This window comes from Oncorhynchus tshawytscha, linkage group LG22 (genome assembly GCF_018296145.1).
Source record: "Oncorhynchus tshawytscha isolate Ot180627B linkage group LG22, Otsh_v2.0, whole genome shotgun sequence".
Classification (NCBI taxonomy): domain Eukaryota; kingdom Metazoa; phylum Chordata; class Actinopteri; order Salmoniformes; family Salmonidae; genus Oncorhynchus; species Oncorhynchus tshawytscha.
Window position 1 is genome coordinate 20,260,791 of NC_056450.1, and position 21,525 is coordinate 20,282,315.

The window sequence follows — 21,525 nt, forward strand, 5'->3', positions numbered from 1 at the left end:
TAACAAATTACAACTGCTCCTGTTACTGTTATTGAGTAGCTTTTCTTGTACTTTTTTAAGTAATTCTACTTCTTGATTAAAATGTCATTTAAGGAGCAGTACTTCTACTTGAGTATGATATTTCAGTACTCTTTCCACCCTTGTTGACAGGTGACACCATTGACTCAAGACATCAATATTTGTCTTAAATATCAAATAAAAATTATAATTTTGAAACACTGCCTCAAATAATTTTCATACATATAGGTAGGGACCAGGAAATATTGGCTCAATGTGGAGACATTACCATGTGTCGACATACATAAGCTTAAGCTTAAACAGCTGCGTTTACACTAACGTGGTCTCAGGGCATTTCGTCTTATTTTGTATGTAAATCTGTGACACTCCATTTAGTATGAAATATTAGGTTACATTATGAATGGAATAGCGGTCGTACAATACAGTGCCTTGCGAAAGTATTCGGCCCCCTTGAACTTTGCGACCGTTTGCCACATTTCAGGCTTCAAACATAAAGATATAAAACTGTGTTTTTTTGTGAAGAATCAACAACAAGTGGGACACAATCATGAAGTGGAACGACATTTATTGGATATTTCAAACTTTTTTAACAAATCAAAAACTGAAAAATTGGGCGTGCAAAATATTCAGCCCCTTTACTTTCAGTGCAGCAAACGCTCTCCAGAAGTTCAGTGAGGATCTCTGAATGATCCAATGTTGACCTAAATGACTAATGATGATAAATACAATCCACCTGTGTGTAATCAAGTCTCTGTATAAATGCACCTGCACTGTGATAGTCTCAGAGGTCTGTTAAAAGTGCAGAGAGCATCATGAAGAACAAGGAACACACCAGGCAGGTCCGAGATACTGTTGTGAAGAAGTTTAAAGCCGGATTTGGATACAAAAAGATTTCCCAAGCTTTAAACATCCCATGGAGCACTGTGCAAGCGATAATATTGAAATGGAAGGAGTATCAGACCACTGCAAATCTACCAAGACCTGGCCGTCCCTCTAAACTTTCAGCTCATACAAGGAGAAGACTGATCAGAGATGCAGCCATGAGGCCCATGATCACTCTGGATGAACTGCAGAGATCTACAGCTGAGGTGGGAGACTCTGTCCATAGGACAACAATCAGTCGTATATTGCACAAATCTGGCCTTTATGGAAGAGTGGCAAGAAGAAAGCCATTTCTTAAAGATATCCATAAAAAGTGCTGTTTAAAGTTTGCCACAAGCCACCTGGGAGACACACCAAACATGTGGAAGAAGGTGCTCTGGTCAGATGAAACCAAAATTTAACTTTTTGGCAACAATGCAAAACGTTATGTTTGGCGTAAAAGCAACACAGCTCATCACCCTGAACACACCATCCCCACTGTCAAACATGGTGGTGGCAGCATCATGGTTTGGGCCTGCTTTTCTTCAGCAGGGACAGGGAAGATGGTTAAAATTGATGGGAAGATGGATGGAGCCAAATACAGGACCATTCTGGAAGAAAACCTGATGGAGTCTACAAAAGACCTGAGACTGGGACGGAGATTTGTCTTCCAACAAGACAATGATCCAAAACATAAAGCAAAATCTACAATGGAATGGTTCAAAAATAAACATATCCAGGTGTTAGAATGGCCAAGTCAAAGTCCAGACCTGAATTCAATCGAGAATCTGTGGAAAGAACTGAAAACTGCTGTTCACAAATGCTCTCCATCCAACCTCACTGAGCTCGAGCTGTTTTGCAAGGAGGAATGGGAAAAAATTTCAGTCTCTCGATGTGCAAAACTGAGAGACATACCCCAAGCGACTTACAGCTGTAATCGCAGCAAAAGGTGGCGCTACAAAGTATTAACTTAAGGGGGCTGAATAATTTTGCACGCCCAATTTTTCAGTTTTTGATTTGTTAAAAAAGTTTGAAATATCCAATAAATGTTGTTTCACTTCATGATTGTGTCCCACTTGTTGTTGATTCTTCACAAAAAAATACAGTTTTATATCTTTATGTTTGAAGCCTGAAATGTGGCAAAGGCACTGTATCATACATCTTACCTGGACGTAAAATAGCATACAAATTGGATGAGGTAACTTTGCGGCTACAGAACCCTGACCTGTTCACCAGACGTGCTACCTGTCCCAGACTTGCTGTTTTCAACTCTCTAGAGACAGCAGAAGCGGTAGAGATACTCTCAATGATTAGCTATGAAAAGCCAACTGACATTTTCTCCTGAGATGCTGACTTGTTGCACCCTTGACACCTACTGTGATTATTATTATTTGACCATGCTGGTCATTTATGAACATTTGAACATGTTGGCCATGTTCTGTTATAATCTCCACCCGGCACAGCCAGAAGAGGACTGGCCACCCCTCATAGCCTGGTTCCTCTCTAGGTTTCTTCCTAGGTTTTGGCCTTTCTAGGGAGTTTTTCCAACGTGCTTCTACACCTGCATTGCCTGCTGTTTGGGGTTTTAGGCTGGGTTTCTGTACAGCACTTTGATATATCAGCTGATGTCTCTATAAATAAATTTGATTTGATTTCAATAAATTTGACTTGCCATACATCTTGGAAGACGAGACCAGGTTCCTTGTGCTTTAACAACAAAGAATTACGGGGAGAATTTACATTGGTGGTTAGGGGAACTAACAACAAAAGTTAGGATTATTTGAAAAGGTTAGAACTAAAATCACAAAAGTTAGGTGAATTTACGTAGCCAATTAGGTGAATTGACCTAACCAAAGGTTAGCTAAAGTTGTCCCCGACTCTCCTCGAACATGCAACCTTTAGATTGCTAGAAGATCGCCGATTATGCCCACCCACCCTCTTTAACCCTACTTTTGTTTCTGTCTATAGTAACTAAACCATTAGTAGGTATCAAGTCTTGGAGGGGCTCAGAAATACATAGTGTTTCATATTGTAGGCTGTTTAAACAGGCAACTCAATTGTGATCGATTGCCCAATTATTGGCAAAAGATTTGATCTGATTAGACAAAAGACCAATTAATGGAGAAAAAAAAGATTAGGCTGCTGCCTGTGTTAATGTAGTCATAATGATCTGATCTTGACCACATGAACAAAAATGTTTTTTGAAAAGACACTATATGAATTTAATCCTGACCTGAATGAGGAAAACTCATTTGGGCAGAATTCTAGGGATCCTTCTCAATTATTCTTCCTCAATGACTTACAGAGGTGATAAGGAAGGCCTAAATTCAATTGGATCGAGCAATAACCAGCAACAACTGACACCCACATAGCTGATGTTTTGGCGGTGTCGGAGCGGTCAAATCTGTGAGCAGCTGCTCTTGTGATCATTGTCAGAAATCTACACCCCTCCAACTCACAAAAGTTCCGTAATTAGAAAGTCTAGGCTATATAGAAATAATGACGCTCAAATTGAAAATCATTAAATTGAGGATTATATCAGTTTGTGTAGATTACATCTCACATTCCAGTGTTCAAACTTGTAAACAAGGCTACGAGGGATTTCCGTTCAGCCAATGGCAATGTCCGCTTTAGGTATAATGCCGGGAGCCGCTTGTGGATTTGAAAATTAGAAAAAGATACAATTTAACCTGGACGTCAGTCTCAAAATACACATCAGCCAATTAAAATAGTTGATTTACTCGCATGTGATAGAACGCTACATTGTAGCTGGTCCCATCAGATAACCTGGCACATGTTAGCCCTATGCTAACCTCACCAGGTGGCAGTGTAGACAATTAGGCCTAAGAACTGGCACACAGCAGCATTTAGCTGAACACACTACTAATGTGTTCAAGAGAAACGCTTTAAATGTTGTCATTCAACGAGCATGAAACTTCAGTCACAAACCGTGGTTTAATTGAGCCAGAGTTACCCGGAGCGGGGCTCCTGCACCTTGGGCCCAAGGGAGAGCCAGGTGGATCCGAGTTCCAGCACATAACATTTCAAAATATTAAAGTATGATAAACCTTCATGTCAATCAATCAGTTTATCCAACTCAAAATAATACTTTTACCCAACTCTAATTACCCCAATTTACACTTATTGTGAGTAAACTAAATTTGAGTTAGAAAACATGAATATACTATTTGAGTTGGATAAACATATTTCAAGTTAGATGGGTGACATGCCAATTACATGTTGGGAGGAGACAGTGACTGATTAAGCACAGAACACAATCCTTATAAAACAGTTCCATATTTATTGCAAAATAGTTTTGTACAGAATACAACTGAAAAAAACATTAACATAAGAATGGACAGTAAGGCCAACAGAACTCCAAGTGCTGTACTGTACACACACCAATAGTAACATTTGTTGCTTAAATATTATGTATGTACTTCTCATAGCAAACCTCTAGTGGTATATTTCAAAACCTCCTGGCTCTTCTAAAGTATTATTACCTTTACTTGTGCACAGAGACTACTCACATGACCCCAGATGACAATATTTGATTATCTAATTCATTCAATCAGAAATGCTCGCTATACTCATCATGACTAAAAAAAGAAATGTTTGGGCTCCACATTTTTTTTGATTGATATACTTTGGATCAGAATTCTTTAATATCAGTTGTTAATCAGAAGCGGCGTCTCAAATGACATCCTATTCCCTATGTAGTGCACCACCTTTTACCAGAGCCACGCACATCCTTTTGAAGATTTGGCACTGGTGTAACGTTAGTAGTACTTCTGAGTAAACCTTACTTTCCCCTCTCACACGCAGCTTTACAAGGCAGAGGTTACAGGTTACATTTTTCTGACATTCAAATGTACATCTTAATTGGCTCTCCCAAAGTTGGGATCTAATGTTACAAAACCCCTGTCACTGGAAGTTTACAATAGAAAAATTAAATAGAAGATTAAAATAGATACATTTTTTTTAATGCATAAGCCCTTCGGAAAACAAACCAAACATTACAAAGGATGATTAACGATAAAGTACAATCCAAAATGCTTTGCCAAACACAGATTGGGGAGGGTTTCTTCCAGGTAGGATGACTATGATGTGAGACAGACATCTGTTTGAGAGAAAAAAGATACATGACAAGAAAACAGAGTCCAAAGGCTGCCAAAATTCCACATTGTGACGAAATAAAGAAAAAGCAAATTACATGCTCATTTATTTTCTGGCTCAGCTTTGGTAGAAGTTCACATACCTCGCTTGATCAATAATCGTTCCTGTTCTGTATTGGAGGATTGATTCATCATCGTGTACAGTATCAGTGTTCTTCCTCTATTTAGAGGACACAAAGGCCTCCAGAAGTCAAAAGTCCTTCTGTCCAAAAAGAGTCCAAAGTTGACCTAAACATAATGACAAACCTCTCTGCACCACCAAATGGGCTGAGCCCAGTCTGAGGCTGAGTGTGATGATGCTAGCAAGCAGGTCTGTGGGCTGTGTAGTACAACACTACACACTGAGGAGTATAACAGACGCTCAGGTTCAGATGAACAACAGACACAGGCTTCGATTATGCTTTCGATACATATCTATAAAGAACAAAGCCGATGAGTATCTGGGTGATGGTATAATGAAAATTAGTTGCACTCTGTCATCTGACAAAGTCTTTCCTTTGAAACCCCTCTCTACGATGGTGTAATTTAAACAATTTCATACCTAAAGCAGGAAAGGTATGTTGGACCGAAGTGAACTTATCCACAGGTCTATTCTGCTATTAAAGCTCTAGCTGTTGTGTTACCAGATCTCAACTACAAGTCCCTTAATGAACACACACCAAATTGTCAGATGGCTCCAACGTAAAAAGGGTTGACAAAAAAACAAACATTCCGTAACCTTTGATACTAGAAGTGTTTCAATGAATCAGGACCCTGAGTAGAGAAGGACATAGGCTTGGGTGAAATTTCAGCAGAAATCCTTTTTTTACTGAGCAAACACCAAAAATAATATGACTTTAGCTAAATAGAAACACCTTTAGACATAAATAACTCAGTACTAATTACTGGTACTCTTAAAACCACACATCTAACCAAACCCACAACACAGTCTTCAGCTTAGAATATGCATATACTCATGCATATATAAAGTGTGTATTTTCCCCTTGTGTACGTACGGCAAGCGTGAGGGGCTATACAGAGGAGCCTTTAGTTATACCATCACCCTCAGGAGACTAACACTGATAACAAAGAGCTTCATACGAAGGAGAGCAAACATAATACACCGGATTCAAGACAGGGAGACATCAGCCAGTTCTCTGCAGCCTTGTAAACAGGGTAGGCAAGACAGGCAAACGGGGAACAGGGTGGGATGCAATCTAACAGGGAGTAACAGACATCCTCTTAGAGCAGCACAGGTGATGGACTATTCAGAGGGACTTCCTCCCTGGTTCGTAGGGATGTCCTCCTTGTGGACCAATGGGAATGGAGCTTGCAGCACTACTGCCTCCTCCTGACGCAACCCGCTGCGGCTGCTACACACTGGGAGCCACGGACAAAGCATTGCCGAGCATTTCAGGGACCATGACTGGATTTGAAGAAATGAAGAAACAGGCAACAACAAAACAAAAAAATCAGTACGACCACATCCAGCTCATTGACACTGCTGGGAACCCTGGGTGCAACGTCACGCAATGGAACACAACAAAGCACAGCAGCTGAGCCAGGATGGACGATCGAGTGGCTAATCCCAAAGGACTGAGGAGCAGACTGACTGGGCCACAGGGGGAGGGGAAGAGAGGAAGAAAGGAGGAGGGCCTGGTTCAGACAAAGAGCTGGATGCGCTCCCGGATGGTCTGCCTGCAGATGGGGCAGGTCTTGAGGGCGGCACTGCAGTCGATGCAGGAGGCGTGGCCGCACTGGAAAACCAGCTTGATATGGTTGTCGATGCAGATGGGGCAGGTGATGCGCTCCTCCATCTGGCGGTAGCGTGACTGCAGCTGCTCCAGCAGGTTGTGCTGCTCAGAGTTCTCCGAGCCCGGGCTGCAGTCCACCTCTGTCTGGTCTGGAGGGAGAGGAAGGGGATGCACATCATTCACTTCAACATCACACAGTATTGTGATCTGTACTAGTATTAGTATGACCCGGACATCTTCTATTTATCAATTTCTACCAATGCTCCTCACCGACACGCATCAATAAAAATCTGAAAACAAGAAAGGCCTTCTACTCATCTGTGGTATCATTACCTTGTCTAATTTTCTTTGTGATCGTGACCTGGCATTTGATGCATTTCTTCATTCGATGAGCACACTCTGTGGAGAGATTAGGGAGAAGCACAAGGAGTTACCTCAGATCCCAAACATCAAGACCTCAATCCTAAAATAAGGTACCGAGTAAAATTGTGGGAACATCAAAGGCCAGTTTCCCCGGACACAGACTAAACCTAGTCCTGGACTAAAACCACTTTCAATGGATGCATTTTAGTCCAGGACTATCCTTAATGCTCCAGATGCCACCCCACACGCCACCCACACCAGGGCTTGACATACATTTTTTTTGCCACTTACCCTTCTGACAAGTAGGACTGCTATTTTTACTTGTCCGAAAGCTGAAGTGACTTGTCCCAACAAATAAAAAAGGACCCTAACACCATCGGCCAAAAGGGTGACTGAAAATGAGTGAAGTACATAGGAGGAATCTGAAATTATTTCTAAGCTTGCCCATAGACCACATGTCAAAGTTGTTCCATGGAGGTCCGAGTGTCTGCGGGTTTTTGCTTCTCCCTTGTAATTAATTGATTGAATAAAAGTCACTGATTAGTAAGGAACTCCCCTCACCTGGTTGTCTAGGTCTTAATTGAAAGATAACACTAGCAGACACATGGCCTTCCATGGAATGAGTTTGACACCACTGCAATAGACAATATTATTGCCCCCTAGCTACCATCCAAAATAATCTACAAAAAAATAGATAAAAAGAAAGAAGACCGCTACACATTTGGCTGGCATGCTATGGGAGGGACAAGCGCAATCATGACATTGACCAAATATACAGTGGGGCATAAAGGTATTTAGTCAGCCACCGATTGTGCAAGTTCTCCCACTTAAAAAGACGAGAGTCCTGTAATTTTCGTCATAGGTACACTTCAACTATGACAGACAAAATGAGAAAAAAATCCAGAAAATCTCATTGTAGGATTTTTAATGAATTTATTTGCAAATTATGGTGGAAAATAAGTATTTGGTCAATAACAAAAGTTGCTCATTACTTTGTTATATACCCTTTGTTGGCAATGACAGAGGTCAAACGTTTTCTGTAAGTCCTAACAAGGTTTTCACACACTTTTGCTGGTATTTTGGCCCATTCCTCCATGCAGATCTCCTCTAGAGCAGTGATGTTTTGGGGCTGTTGCTGGGCAACACAGACTTTCAACTCCCTCCAAAGATTTTCTATGGGGTTGAGATCTGGAGACTGGCTAGGCCACTCCAGGACCTTGAAATGCTTCTTACGAAGCCACTCCTTCGTTGCCCAGGCGGTGTGTTTGGGATCATTGTCATGCTGAAAGACCCAGCCACGTTTCATCTTCAATGCCCTTGCTGATGGAAGGAGGTTTTCACTCAAAATCTCACGATACATGGCCCCATTCATTCTTTCCTTTACACGGATTAGTCGTCCTGGTCCCTTTGCAGAAAAACAGCCCCAAAGCATGATGTTTCCACCTCCATGCTTCACAGTAGGTATGGTGTTCTTTGGATGCAACTCAGCATTCTTTGTCCTCCAAACACGACGAGTTGAGTTTTTACCAAAAAGTTGTATTTTGGTTTCATCTGACCATATGACATTCTCCCAATCTTCTTCTGGATCATCCAAATGCTCTCTAGCAAATTTCAGACTGGCCTGGACATGTACTGGCTTAAGCAGGGGGACACGTCTGGCACTGCAGGATTTGAGTCCCTGGCGGTGTAGTGTGTTACTGATGGTAGGCTTTGTTACTTTGGTCCCAGCTCTCTGCAGGTCATTCACTAGGTCCCCCCGTGTGGTTCTGGGATTTTCTTGTGATCATTTTGACCCCACGGGTGTGATCTTGCGTGGAGCCCCAGATCGAGGGAGATTATCAGTGGTCTTGTATGTCTTCCATTTCCTAATAATTGCTCCCACAGTTGATTTCTTCAAACCAAGCTGCTTACCTATTGCAGATTCAGTCTTTCCAGCCTGGTGCAGGTCTACAATTTTGTTTCGGGTGTCCTTTGACAGCTCTTTGGTCTTGGCCATAGTGGAGTTTGAAGTGTGACTGTTTGAGGTTGTGGACAGGTGTCTTTTATACTGATAACAAGTTCAAACAGGTGCCATTAATACATGAAACGAGTGGAGGACATTGGAGCCTCTTAAAGAAGAAGTTACAGGTCTGTGAGAGCCAGAGATCTTGCTTGTTTGTAGGTGACCAAATACTTATTTATCAACATAATTTGCAAATAAATTCATTAAAAATCATACAATGTGATTTTCTGGATCATAGTTGAAGTGTACCTATGATGAAAATTACAGGCCTCTCTCATCTTTTTAAGTGGGAGAACTTGCACAATTGGTGGCTGACTAAATATTTTTTTGCCCCACTGTATTTAGTGGAGACAAATCTTTTCGAATAGCCTATTCCACTCTGGTGTAGCTGTGGCACGAAGGAGACGTGTAGTAGCCTAGGCCTATCTGGCTATCCGTGTGTGCCGAAGCGTGCAGATGGAGTGAGTGACCCGGTCAACGAGCCTCGCTGGCTGTGCGTCTTGTGATGGGTTGTAAATCATCATGGGCTGCAGGGCAACTCTGCTGTCCTCAGAACTGGATTTCATTATTACCTTAGGCCTCACCTTAAAGGATCTCATTATTACCTTAAAGGATCTCATTATTACCTTAGGCCTCACCTTAAACAATGTAAAACTTTCTGAAATGACTAATTCATTCTTTGATCATGAAATTGCAGGGCAGGACAGATCTAGCATGCATTAAACTGAAAGAGTGACTTAATAGGCCAAGTCATATTCATGTCAAATGGAGAGAAAATAGAACATTTTGGATCCTACAACAATAAGACACTGGAGTGTTGGATATAGGCAATTTACTGAGAATATCAACCATGTACGCCCTGCTGTGCACTGCAGCATCGCCGCTGCCTTATCCAATTCTGATTGGACTAATTGTTTGATATTGTAATTTTTTACTTGTCCATTTAGACAACTGAAAGCTATATTCTGGTTGTCTGACCATTTAAAAAAATTATTGTATTGCCCCGGACAAGCCTTAATGTCGAGCTCTGTACACTATCCATCTACCTTCGCAGGCAACAATGTGCTGGCAGGGGCAGAAGAGGACGAGCAGGGCCAGCTCGGAGCAGATGAGGCACTCGCTGGGCCCTGGCAGGGCGGGCATGGCCAGGTTGGTCATGGTGTTGGGCGTTGTGTGGACCCGCCGTAGGCTGGTGCTGCTCAGTGACGTGCCACACGTGATGGCCTGCAGCCGCTGCAACCTAAAAGGAACAGATGGATGGAAGACTGATTTGGTACACATACTGTATGATTAGAGGACAAATCCTATCTTCTTTCTTTTGGTTAGTTATTTGTTCTGCTCTTTTCTTTATCACTTATTTTAAAGCCCATTTATGTCTGATTGGGGCATTTAATCTCCAGGCTGAGCCATCGGAGTGAGGAGTGTGAGAGGTGTTGTTATAATAGTCACTGGCTGCTGTATGTACCGGTACTTCTCGGAGAAGCTCTTGATGAGCTGCAGCACGGCTGTATCCGCCACCAAGTCCAGGGGGCTCTTGCCCTTGTGGTTCGCATAGTTGATGTCGGCGCCCTCCTGTGCCAGGAAACAGGCGATGGCCGCGCCCACGCTCAGCTCCGTGTTACCCATCAACCCCGAGCTGCTCAGCTACACAGGAGACATGAAGAGGGAGGGAGAAGGAGGGGAAGAAGAAAGATAATTGAGTTCTGATGAACCTTTAATCTGGTAAATTAAAGGAATCACATAAATGAGCTTGAAAGCCGCACACATAAGATATAGCAGAGAGAGAGACAGACATTACAGTGTACAACAACCACAACAAGAGTGTAATTACTGGGGACATAAGATTACACTAAAGCTAGTAACTGATCATTAGTATAAATTCATCAATAATCTTCTATTAATTATAGTAATCAGTGGCATGTCAGAGATGCAAGCTGCACACCTGTTTACTAAATTCAAAGGGCATGTCTGGTCCTCATACACAGACTAGAGTACTGCAAAGGTGTGTTGTCACTAAACCCAATGCACCCCAGCTGGACAAATCCAGAACCCCCCCTCCTCCTTTGCTGACAATGTGAATACAGGGTACTAAGACTGGCCACCTTGAGATGGCCAGTTTGTGTTTGTTTACCCCATCCGTCCACCAAGCCCCAAAAAAGGCTTGGCGGTTGGCCAGCATTGTTTGAGCGCTGCAGTGTTTGGGGTCGCGCCGATATGAGAGGATGCCCTTCGCCAGTGGCAGCTAGAACACAATGCTGATGATTTGCATTTACATAAAGCTCTTCTCAAAATAACAGTGCTTTATGTTGTAATTGTGCAGTTATTGGGGGGTAACTAATTCCTTCCACCAACAATCTGTTGCACCTACCTGGGGGTGTAGTCATACAAGGCTCTGTTGTTACCTTGTCCATATTGTAAAAGATAATTAATTCCCAATAACCTACCTAGCCAATAGAAGGAACACATTTATTTGAATAGAGGTGAGGAGTGATTGTGCCTATATGAAGCTGGGGGAGAATATCTCTCACACCGTCCTTCTCCTGGCCTGGGCTCCATCTTTACATGCTTCAGCCAACTCCATTGGCTACCATTGTGAACAAAAATCAGAGGAGTTTGGCTAAAGCACATCTGGGACCAGGCTGCCTGGTTAAGGATGTGATCAGGACAACATAGAAAAACTAGCCTGTTGGAACTAGTCTGATCGCTGTGTTCACCATTCTAGGAAAAGCAGGATTTTTGCTAAGGGATAGGTCAGTTTCAAATGTATATGAATGGAGGACAATGTTAGAAATGCAGGAATTCCTGACTAATCAAGAAGGATCACACCCCTCCTCACAGTCCTACCTGACAGTAGAGCGAGGACGATGATGAGCCCGGGCCCCCCTCTCCTCTCTCCTGTGTGGTGGTTGTGGTGCTGGAGGTGGCCGGGGTGAGCTTGGCATTGGCCAGCTGCGGGCGGCTGAGGGCCACGTGCATGGCCGTGTCCCCGTCCTCGTCCTCCACGTTGACGTCGGCGCCCTCGGCCACCAGCAGCTGCACCAAGTCCCCGTGGCCCTGCGTCACCGCCAGCTGCAACGGCGTCTGGTTGCGGTTGTTGCGGATGTTGATGTCGCAGCGGCCCTGAGAGAGGGTGGGTGAGAGGTCAGGGAAAGTTAGTTTGTGTGGTCGTTTTGAAGCGTAAAGGTACACGTTGATTTAATATAACTTTGTGATCATCTTTAGGTATTGCTGTCATGTAAACAATTTTGGAAGGCTAAGGTACAAATGTTAGATTGTATGTGTTTGCTTTTTATGTCACTGTCCTGTGACTGCCTGGTATCTAAGTATTTTCCTGTGCAGTTTTGTTCGTATTATGCTGTACTGTACTAAGATTGTGCACGGAGGGGTCAATTGGCTGGAAGAATACAATATTAAGGACAAACGGCTGATTTCGCTTTTCTGGGGCAGAAAAAGGTTCAAATGCTTGTGTTTCTTGTCAGAAACATTTAGGTCTTTAGGCCTAAGACATGGTAAAAACAACTAGACCTAATGGTTCCTCATAGCACTTTTTTATTTAATTTTAAATGTAGCCTATATTCAAATCCAGATGCATCTTATTCGAAAGACATAGCCTATAGGATAGGCTAAAATATATTATTTTGTTTAGGCTACTTTATTTATTTTGTTACTTGTAGTTCTTATTTTAAGATTTGTACAGTTAGATAGGAAAAAGGCATATCCTAATTGGCCTATTTGTTTTTTTGAGGATAAGCCAATGTTCATTCGTTACAAAGAAAGTTCCAAATAATAATTTTGTTTTATCCGATTGTCTATCTAGGATTTTTACAGTTCGATAGGCAAAAGGCATAGCCTAAGGATAATGGGCCTATTCATTTTTAGCCCAATGTTCATTTAAGTGTTATAAAGAATGTTATAAGCTAAATATTAATTTGTTTTATCTGATTGTCGTTGACTTTTATATAAATGCCAAATTTTTAAGCTATTGAAAATACAGACTCATCATTCATTTATCTGCTGCGGGAGCACTTAAACAAATATTTATAATATTGTCGAAGTTTAACTTGAAGTAACGTTTATGCAACTTTAATTGACAGTAGGCCTAGCCTATGTGTAGGCCTATATTATTGGCTGTTTGGTTTGCAAGGAGGGATTTTTTCCAACAGCACAATTGTTCTAGTACTTGTAATGTTTAGTGTGGCATTTCTGTCCCAGTCTCAAAGGATGCTGTCAATGCAGAATTAAGGAAAGTTTCTTGGAAAGTTCATTTTAAGCCAACAAGTCATTGAAAGTGTTGCATGGAAACAACAACTCTTCTAGCTGCTCCACAACCAAACATGTCATATCTGTTAACAGCCACCAGGAGGAGGTCTCCTTCATAACTCTGGGGAGCAGAGAGCGAAGGGGAGACAGAAAGACACAGAGACATACAGGCTGGGTGAAACCCCTTTTTAGCCCCGTTCCTTACTTCTTTTACAAGGATCTCGGCCACGTCTCGGTGGTTGTTGAGGGCGGCTAGGTGCAGAGCTGAGAAGCCGTCCTCCTTCTTGACGTCCACCAGCTGACGCGCCCGAGCCAAGATCTTCTCCGTGGCCCTGTGGAAACAAATGGCCTTGAGTTCAGATGGGATATATAGTGCACTACTCATATAATGTACATGTTTTGTGCCTTGGGGACAGAAGAGTGCTTTATGGATTATAATCACACACACACACGGAAACCCTGGAATCAGAGACTGTGTTGTGACGTAGGTCAATGTGTCACATCGGTAGCTTAAGGGGCATTTGGATGATGGCACAGACAGCTGCTTCAGGAGTTAGAACTAAGCCGTCATAAGAAGGAAAGGAAACGACACAGCCAGCGAGCCCCAACATTGGTCAGGGATTTCCATTAGGCAGTGCTAAGCGTTTTACTAAGGAGCAGCAGCTCTGAACAGCATTGACCCTCCAGCTCTCGGCTGAACTTGCATTAAAGAATTGCCGTTGCTCATTCCTAACACCCTCCTCCTCCCCCGTCATACATCTCACTCTACCATCAGTCACTTCCTCCACCATTCCCACACTCAGATAAATCTTCCTCAAGCACTCATCATAATTCACTCTAATTCACACCACATATTCATGCCACAAAATGTTTTCTATAACTACTTCCACAGACTTTCGCCAATCTCCATAGTGTGCAAAGTGAGAGGTGGTGGTGGTGGTGGAAAGACTGAGCTGGGGCTTTGAGGAAGAATAGGACGGGTGTATTGAATAATCCTGCTTTGTTATTCAAGCCCTGGGTTTTGATATTGCAGTCCGTTGAGGGGCTGGCTGGCTGTAAAGCAGGGCTGTCCGTGTCCATCCTCTGCGCCGGCTGCTTTATGGCGTGTGAAATTGAACTCAACAGACCTTAGTTAGTCAGTGCCCCAGTCCCTTAGCCCTGGCCTGTATAGTATTATTCAGTTCTCGGGCCACTGCAGACAGGCAGGCTCTTTCCCATTAGTTAGTTGTTTTAACTTGCATCTAATTTTTAATAATCTAATGTCAACATGAAGCGTTTGCATCTCCAAGTTACTGTTAAATCATTTGAAATGTCATGAGGCATCTATAAATTATATTCTTCAAGAAAAATGTAAATGACCACTACTAAACAGCAAATTAGACATTTGAGTGTCGACTCGACTGGGTAACCGTTTAGTGTAAGTAATTACAGTAGTGTACAGTAAAAGCACGGTCAGAGGATGCATAGTCAAATTATTTCTGCTGCGGAGTGCAATAAGGGGGTTTAATGCAGCATTATTTATGATAGCAACAAAGTGCTGCTAATTGCAGCCCTCATTAACACATGCTCATCTGTTTCAGACGCATTACTGTACACGACCAACAGCGCTGGCTGGGACGAAACAAAAGGGCTGGGAATTGCCAGGGACCTCACGAAAAGATATTATCATGATGCTTAGGTGCCGATACGATATGTATTGCGATTCTCAAGATACTTAGGTGCTGACACGATATGTAATGTGATTCTCATGACTCTACATGTATTGTGATTTGATACTGAGATTTCATTGCGATTTGATGTTCCATACATATTTCTCACTATGTCTGCTGCATAGAGATAAGAGAGCATGATAAAAGTTTGATCAGTCATGGAAATAAAAGTGCTGAAAACATGATGACTCACTATTAAAAAAAAAGATTGGGAACAAGATATACAATGAAAAATACCAGAGTTTTGGCGCAGGTACAGCATTTAATTTTTTATTTATTTTTACAAATCAATATAATATCGTCCAAAATAATGTGATTTGTAACTGTAACTGTATAGATCACCCCCCGCCCCCATCCCTAAGAAACAACCAGCAGATGGGCATGGTCAGCCAGCCTTGCTAGAAGCAGCTCACCACATACTGTACTACTGGTGGGGGGGACATCCAGGTCATTTGTACCTGCAGTGCGGATCACATAGGGAGGAGGGGGAGGCAAAATGGAGGGTGGATAGGGAGGTTGTCACGGCTGCCTCCCTCGGTCCTCCATCAAAACCGCATCTCTCAGATCCCCCCTACACCTCCCCACTTCACAAGCTCATAGTCCTGCCCCCTCCCCTTGCAGCCCTTGGAAAGTGTTTCTGATTGGATTTTTGCCCAATCACTCCGTCGCATCTTACCTCGCCTCCCCTTGGTTTAGATTTCTGCATCATTTCCATAATAACCCCTGCACATTCATGAATATTCCCATATCTACAAGGAATTACTGTCTTAACATGAGCTCAAACAGCACGACTTGAGGGCATTCCAACGCTATGATAACGACTACACTAGAGAGCAAATGTATTTTTGGGTTCTCATCGTTTGGTATTAATCGTGGACTCATTGGGGAAATAAACATCGCTTCTAAGTGACATTGATTTGAGGAGGTGGAAAGAAATGTGTGTTCATTTGCTGAGTAACTATGTGACGCAGAGGGACAGAGGAAGTCATCTCAGATGTTTAATGTTGCTGTGGTTGGACTGTGTGTGAGGGATAAGGCCTAGCTGGGGTAAGTACAGACAGATGGATTGGCCTTTGGCTGGGAGCCTGGCTGGGTACTCGGGAAGGAGCACTGAGAGCCCAGGTCACCAGATAGAGAGATGAAGAGAGAGATTGAGGAAGATTGGAGAGAGGGAGGGAGGGTGAGAAGAGACAGTGGCGAGCGAGAAAGAGGGAAAGAGAGAGAAAGGGACTCTATGAGGCTCTCTGTCTCATTGTCTGCCTGTGTCTAGGGAGCTCCAGTACTCCTCTGGCTGCCTGTGTCTGGGGAGCTCCAGTACTCCTCTGGCTGCCTGTGTCTGGGGAGCTCCAGTACTCCTCTGGCTGCCTGTGTCTGGGGAGCTCCAGTACTCCTCTGCCTTCCGAGGATCCTTTTAGAACTAGGTTCTTTCTCCATTTCCTCAGATAAACTAAATAAATACCTTCAACCAAATAAACAAATGCACATTTGAGAGGAGCAAGAGAAGAATTTGATAATTATGACTAAACTCAAAACCACTTTAAGGTTGCTACTTTGGGGTAAAAGAAACCCAAATAACTAAACAATGAAAGAAACACAGACACTTGGGCATCTTTCAGCAAAAAATCCTAAAGGCCAAAAGCCAAAACGAGTTGGTTCTACTTTTAGCAATAAATACACTTTTTTTTATTTTATTCCGTTGTTCTCCACTATACCTCAGCATGCATGCATACATACCTACAAAAAGTTTGAATACCACTGCTGTAATACATGTACAGTGGGGAGAACAAGTATTTGATACACTGCCGATTTTGCAGGTTTTCCTACTTACAAAGCATGTAGAGGCAAATTAATGACTTAAAAATCATACAATGTGATTTTCTAGATTTTTAGATTCCGTCTCTCACAGTTGAAGTGTACCTATGATAAATATTACAGAACTCTACATGCTTTGTAAGTAGGAAAACCTGCAAAATCGACAGCATATCAAATACTTGTTCTCCCCACTGTGTGTACATTTATGGAATAGAGATACAAGCAGGATAGGGCAGATGTGTGTGTGTGTGTGTTTACTGTGGAATTCAGGCACGGGGGTGTAGTTATTTAGTTCCCCCCAGAGCTGTGGGAGTGAGCGGTGCCAATGTGATGAGAGAATCTGGGCCATAACTACTAGTGGCAATAACATCTGCTAAATATGTGTATGTGACCAATAACATTTGATTTGATTTGATTTGGGGAGGAGGGTCCTGGCTTGTGGCACAAATCCCATACTGATAATATACTTTTTCGTGCTTCAGGTTCAATTCATCTATATGTGACTTTGTTGAGCTTCACAATCAACTGTAGACACTTTTGGATTCCTTGGACATGATTGCTGCCAAACCTTGTCCATAGACTGCTTACAGGGTAAGGAAACCAATTTGTAATTTGGGTGAATTATCCCTTTAACAGTAACACAAGTGTCTTGCTATATGGTGTTGGGTTAAGCAAAGCCAGTTACTCTAGACCAGTGGTTCCCAACTCCAGTCCTCCAGTACCCCCAACAGCACACATTTTTGTTGTAGCCCCAGACAAACTCACCTGATTGAACTCATTGAGGGCCTGATGAATAGTTGACAACTTGAATCAGGTGTGCTTGTCTGGGGTTACAATAGAAATGTGTACTGTTGGGGGTACTTGAGGACTGGAGTTGGGAACCACTGGTTACACCATGACTAACAGACTGTTCTGATGTACTTCATCACTTGTTGGGTCTATAAGCATTTGTTCTGTCCTGTATTTCAGTCCTATCACCCTGAATAAGGCACAGTGATGCCCATACGTTGGTGGTTTACCCAATAAATTACTGGGAGCTTGTATAGAGTGTGCAACTCTTTATTTTTTATAGCCTACAGTTTTCACTGTTTGTCAGTACCTTTACTAACTTTTTTGGGGTGTGCGCCAGCTCAAGCTTTCACTAGACTCTGGGGTTTAAAGGCCTGACGAAGAACGAAACTGAAAGCAATGTTACAACTTTAAACACTGTTGGGCTGGGTATTCTAGTCATTGCCGAAACAAATGTATTTCACCCTGGCTTTGGTAACTAAACTGATTTCAGATCAAAGTCATTGTGGACTCTTTGCCAACACTAGGGTTTTGTGTTTCTGAAGTGAGATCTGCGTTTTCTGTCTGTATCTGGTATGTACTTATTCAATGCAACACCACTACCCTGATTGTTTGAGCACAAACTACCAGTTCATCATCACAAACTGTATGGACAAAGAATGTAGCCTAGCCATGAATGTGTGTGGGACGTCTTGAGTGTCTTCTCTCTCAGTGTTAATAGTGCTGGTGGGAAGGGAAGGAGGGCGAGAGACAGGAGAGACTGGCTGTTCTCAGTGCTGAGGCTTATGGGAACAGAAGCTGTGTGGGAGCTTCCCATCTCAGCCTGGTGTGTGTGTTAGGGCTGAACTGTATACGGTATTTTATGATATACTGGTATTGATGCAGGGACCGGTTTGGGTTTTTACTTGACCTTCTATACCGGTATTTTAATGTTTCGTTCACTCTCTGCCCTTTCTTTCCGTGCCACTTTCCACACAGACCTAGCCCCGCCCCCTGTCACTCAAGGAGCGCATTTGTTGGTCCTCTAACACGAAACACTTGTGATCAGTCTGCATGGTCAATGCAGCACATGCAACAATGTTATTGACAATAATGCTGTTTTCACTTTGCTTCTTAATATAAATCCACTAGCGCTGTAATATTACACTATTCGTTTGTGTTTCTTAAACCAGCAAACAGCTATTTTTTCTTTCCTTAGCAAGTTGCCCTAAATTTTGTGAGACGCTAATTGTTAGCCGCTAATGCTAATAGCTAGCTACCTAGCAAATAAATGTACTGAGTAAGAGCAAACGTAGCTAGCTAATACAGCCTGATAATACCAGTGATGGTGTAGACCTAAATCAGCATGTTGTTTGTGCAACAGTATCTTCTAAATCAAAGAGGACTGTGCAAAGCAAGAATATGTTAGCTACATGAAGTAGCTCAGAGAAAATTGCAATGTAGCCAAAGTTTATAGGGTCCCCTAAGAAACACTTATCAGCAATTTAGTTCCTACCCTGTCACAAAAACTCCTCCCTGGCATTTTAATTCGTTAGAAGTCTTTCTATTTCCACGATTCCAACAGTTTTGCTCTAATTCGCAAGTCAAATCGCAATTGCAACATTTGGTTAAAGATAAATCCTACATTATTTGCCCATATTGTGCAGCCCTACGTGGCAGTGTGTAAATTATCTCAATTGAGCAGTGGTATAGAGTACTTACTTAAGTAAAAATGCTTTCAAGTACTATTTAAGTAATTTTGTTGGTATCTTTACTTTACTATTTAAAAAAAAATTTTGACAGCTTTTACTTTTACTTCACTACAATCCTAAATAAAATACTGTACTTTTTACTCCATACATTTTCCCTGATACCTAAAAGTAATTTTTGAATGCTTAGCAGGACAGGAAAATGGTTCAATTCACGCACTTGTCAAGAGAACATCCCTGGTCATCTACTGCCTCTGATCTGGAGGACTCATAAACACAAATGCTTTGTTTGTAAATTATGTCTGAGTGTTGGAGTGTGCCCCTGGCTATACATACATTTTTAAAAAACAAGAAAATGGTTAGCTTAATATAAGGAATTTGAAATTATTCATACTTTTACTTTTGATACTTAATTACATTTACTTTTGATACATAAGTATATTTAAAACCAAATACTTTTAGACTTTTACTAAAGTAGTATTTTACTGGGTGACTTTCCCTTTTACTTGAATCATTTTTAATTAACACTATCTTTACTTTTACTCAAGTATGAAAATTGGGGACTTTTTCGACCACTGCAATTGAGTGTAGGAAATGCAGAAATGATAAAAGTGCTGAAATTTGTTTTGGTTGAAGTTGAATTGAATAGTATAAAACAATCGGAATGGAGAGACTCATTGATATCACTTAGAATGTATGTGTTGCCTTCCTCGGATTACTCACTACTCATAAAGGAAATGTAGAACTTGTATTATTCAAAAACTAAAAATACCGTCAAATACCGTTCAACTTTTTTTTAAATACTGTGATATATATTTTGGCCTAGTTTGTGTGTGTGCGAAGAGTATGAGGGTTGTAGTGAGACGTAGCTAGTATGTGTGTGTAGTGTATAGTCTAGTAGTATGTGTGCGTAGTGTATAGTCTAGTAGTATGTGTGTGTAGTGTCTAGTACTAGTAGTAGTGTTGATTGCACTTACAGCTTGTTGCCTTTAAGGGTGGCGTGGTGTGTGTAGTGTGTATGAGGTAATGTGTAGTGTACAGCAGCAGTGTGGTACTCACAGCTTGTTGCCTTTGAGGGCTGCGTGGTGCAGCAGGTTGAAGCCACGGTTGTTCTGCTGGGTGAAGTCGATGTTGGGCACCACCGCCAGGATCTCAATGATGTTCCGGAAGTCTTTGGCGATGGCGTCGTGCAGTGGTGTGTCTCCATACGAGTCCTGGTGGGATAGGAGGAGAAAGAAGTTAGCCCTATAATAAATGATATGGGGTTAGTTTATAGGATGGTAGCCCCTAAAGGAGAGGGTTATAACTTGGGCAGGGAGAGCTGATCCTAAATCTGTACAGCATCTTGTCCTAATAGCAGTCCTGGAGGGAAGTGAGATATGGCCGTAACGGTACACATATTCATACAAAACCATTCGGTACAGGGACCTCGGTTCAGTCAGCACTGTGAACCCAAATTGATAAATAAAAAATATATAACAAATAAATACACTAGGCTAAATACACTAGGCTATGCATACACTGCGTTGTATGCCTCGAGTAAATCTGAGCTGAAATTTTCTTTGCTGGCTTATTCGGTTAAAAGAACTAGAGCCTATGTGCAAGTTGTAATCTAAATTAAAATCTTAATTGGCGCACTTCAAATTGTCCTTTTGTGAGGCGCAGTCGGGAACTCGTTCTGTACAATGGCGAGTGGTGGGGTCGATAAACCAGGAGGATTCTCCATCATCGTTTAAATCTCCAGTTAGGAACATTCTGGCTTCCCAGTAGATTACAACGGTGATGGAAAGAGAGAGTACGTCACCACTGCTCCACGAGAATAGTCAATGCAGCTGCCAACACCTCAAACATGTTGCACATTTACGCCGACATCACCCAGTATCCTATCCTAGGGTAAAAAAAAAACACGCCCTGTTAAGAACTCTTTTTATTTATTTAAATATTTTGTATATATATATAGACTTTCAAGACATAACACACACAACTCCAGGCAGCCATTCCACTCCAACAGAGCACGCACACTACACAAGTGGAAAAATGAAATATCCCGAGTCGTACCCAAAACCAGAGACTTGTTGTGAGGCATAAGGAGCTGTTTTGAGGTGTGGCCATTTG

The 21,525-nt window shown here is 42.1% G+C and overlaps 1 protein-coding gene across 4 annotated transcripts in view; it reads right to left on the reverse strand.

The window, feature by feature from the left end:
* Positions 1-4,159: 4,159 nt before the first annotated feature.
* LOC112222008 (E3 ubiquitin-protein ligase MIB2-like) overlaps positions 4,160-21,525 on the reverse strand; it is a 73,136-nt gene continuing 55,770 nt past the window's right edge. For all 4 annotated transcript variants that reach the window (XM_042303901.1, XM_042303902.1, XM_042303900.1 and 1 more), the window contains 7 exons: positions 20,470-20,624; positions 13,618-13,744; positions 11,997-12,272; positions 10,618-10,796; positions 10,199-10,392; positions 7,121-7,186; positions 4,160-6,936 (listed from right to left, as the gene is read on the reverse strand). In XM_042303901.1, the coding sequence (XP_042159835.1) occupies positions 6,695-6,936; positions 7,121-7,186; positions 10,199-10,392; positions 10,618-10,796; positions 11,997-12,272; positions 13,618-13,744; positions 20,470-20,624 (1,239 nt within the window). In that variant the 3' untranslated portion in view covers positions 4,160-6,694. The remainder of the gene's footprint in view (positions 6,937-7,120; positions 7,187-10,198; positions 10,393-10,617; positions 10,797-11,996; positions 12,273-13,617; positions 13,745-20,469; positions 20,625-21,525) is intronic.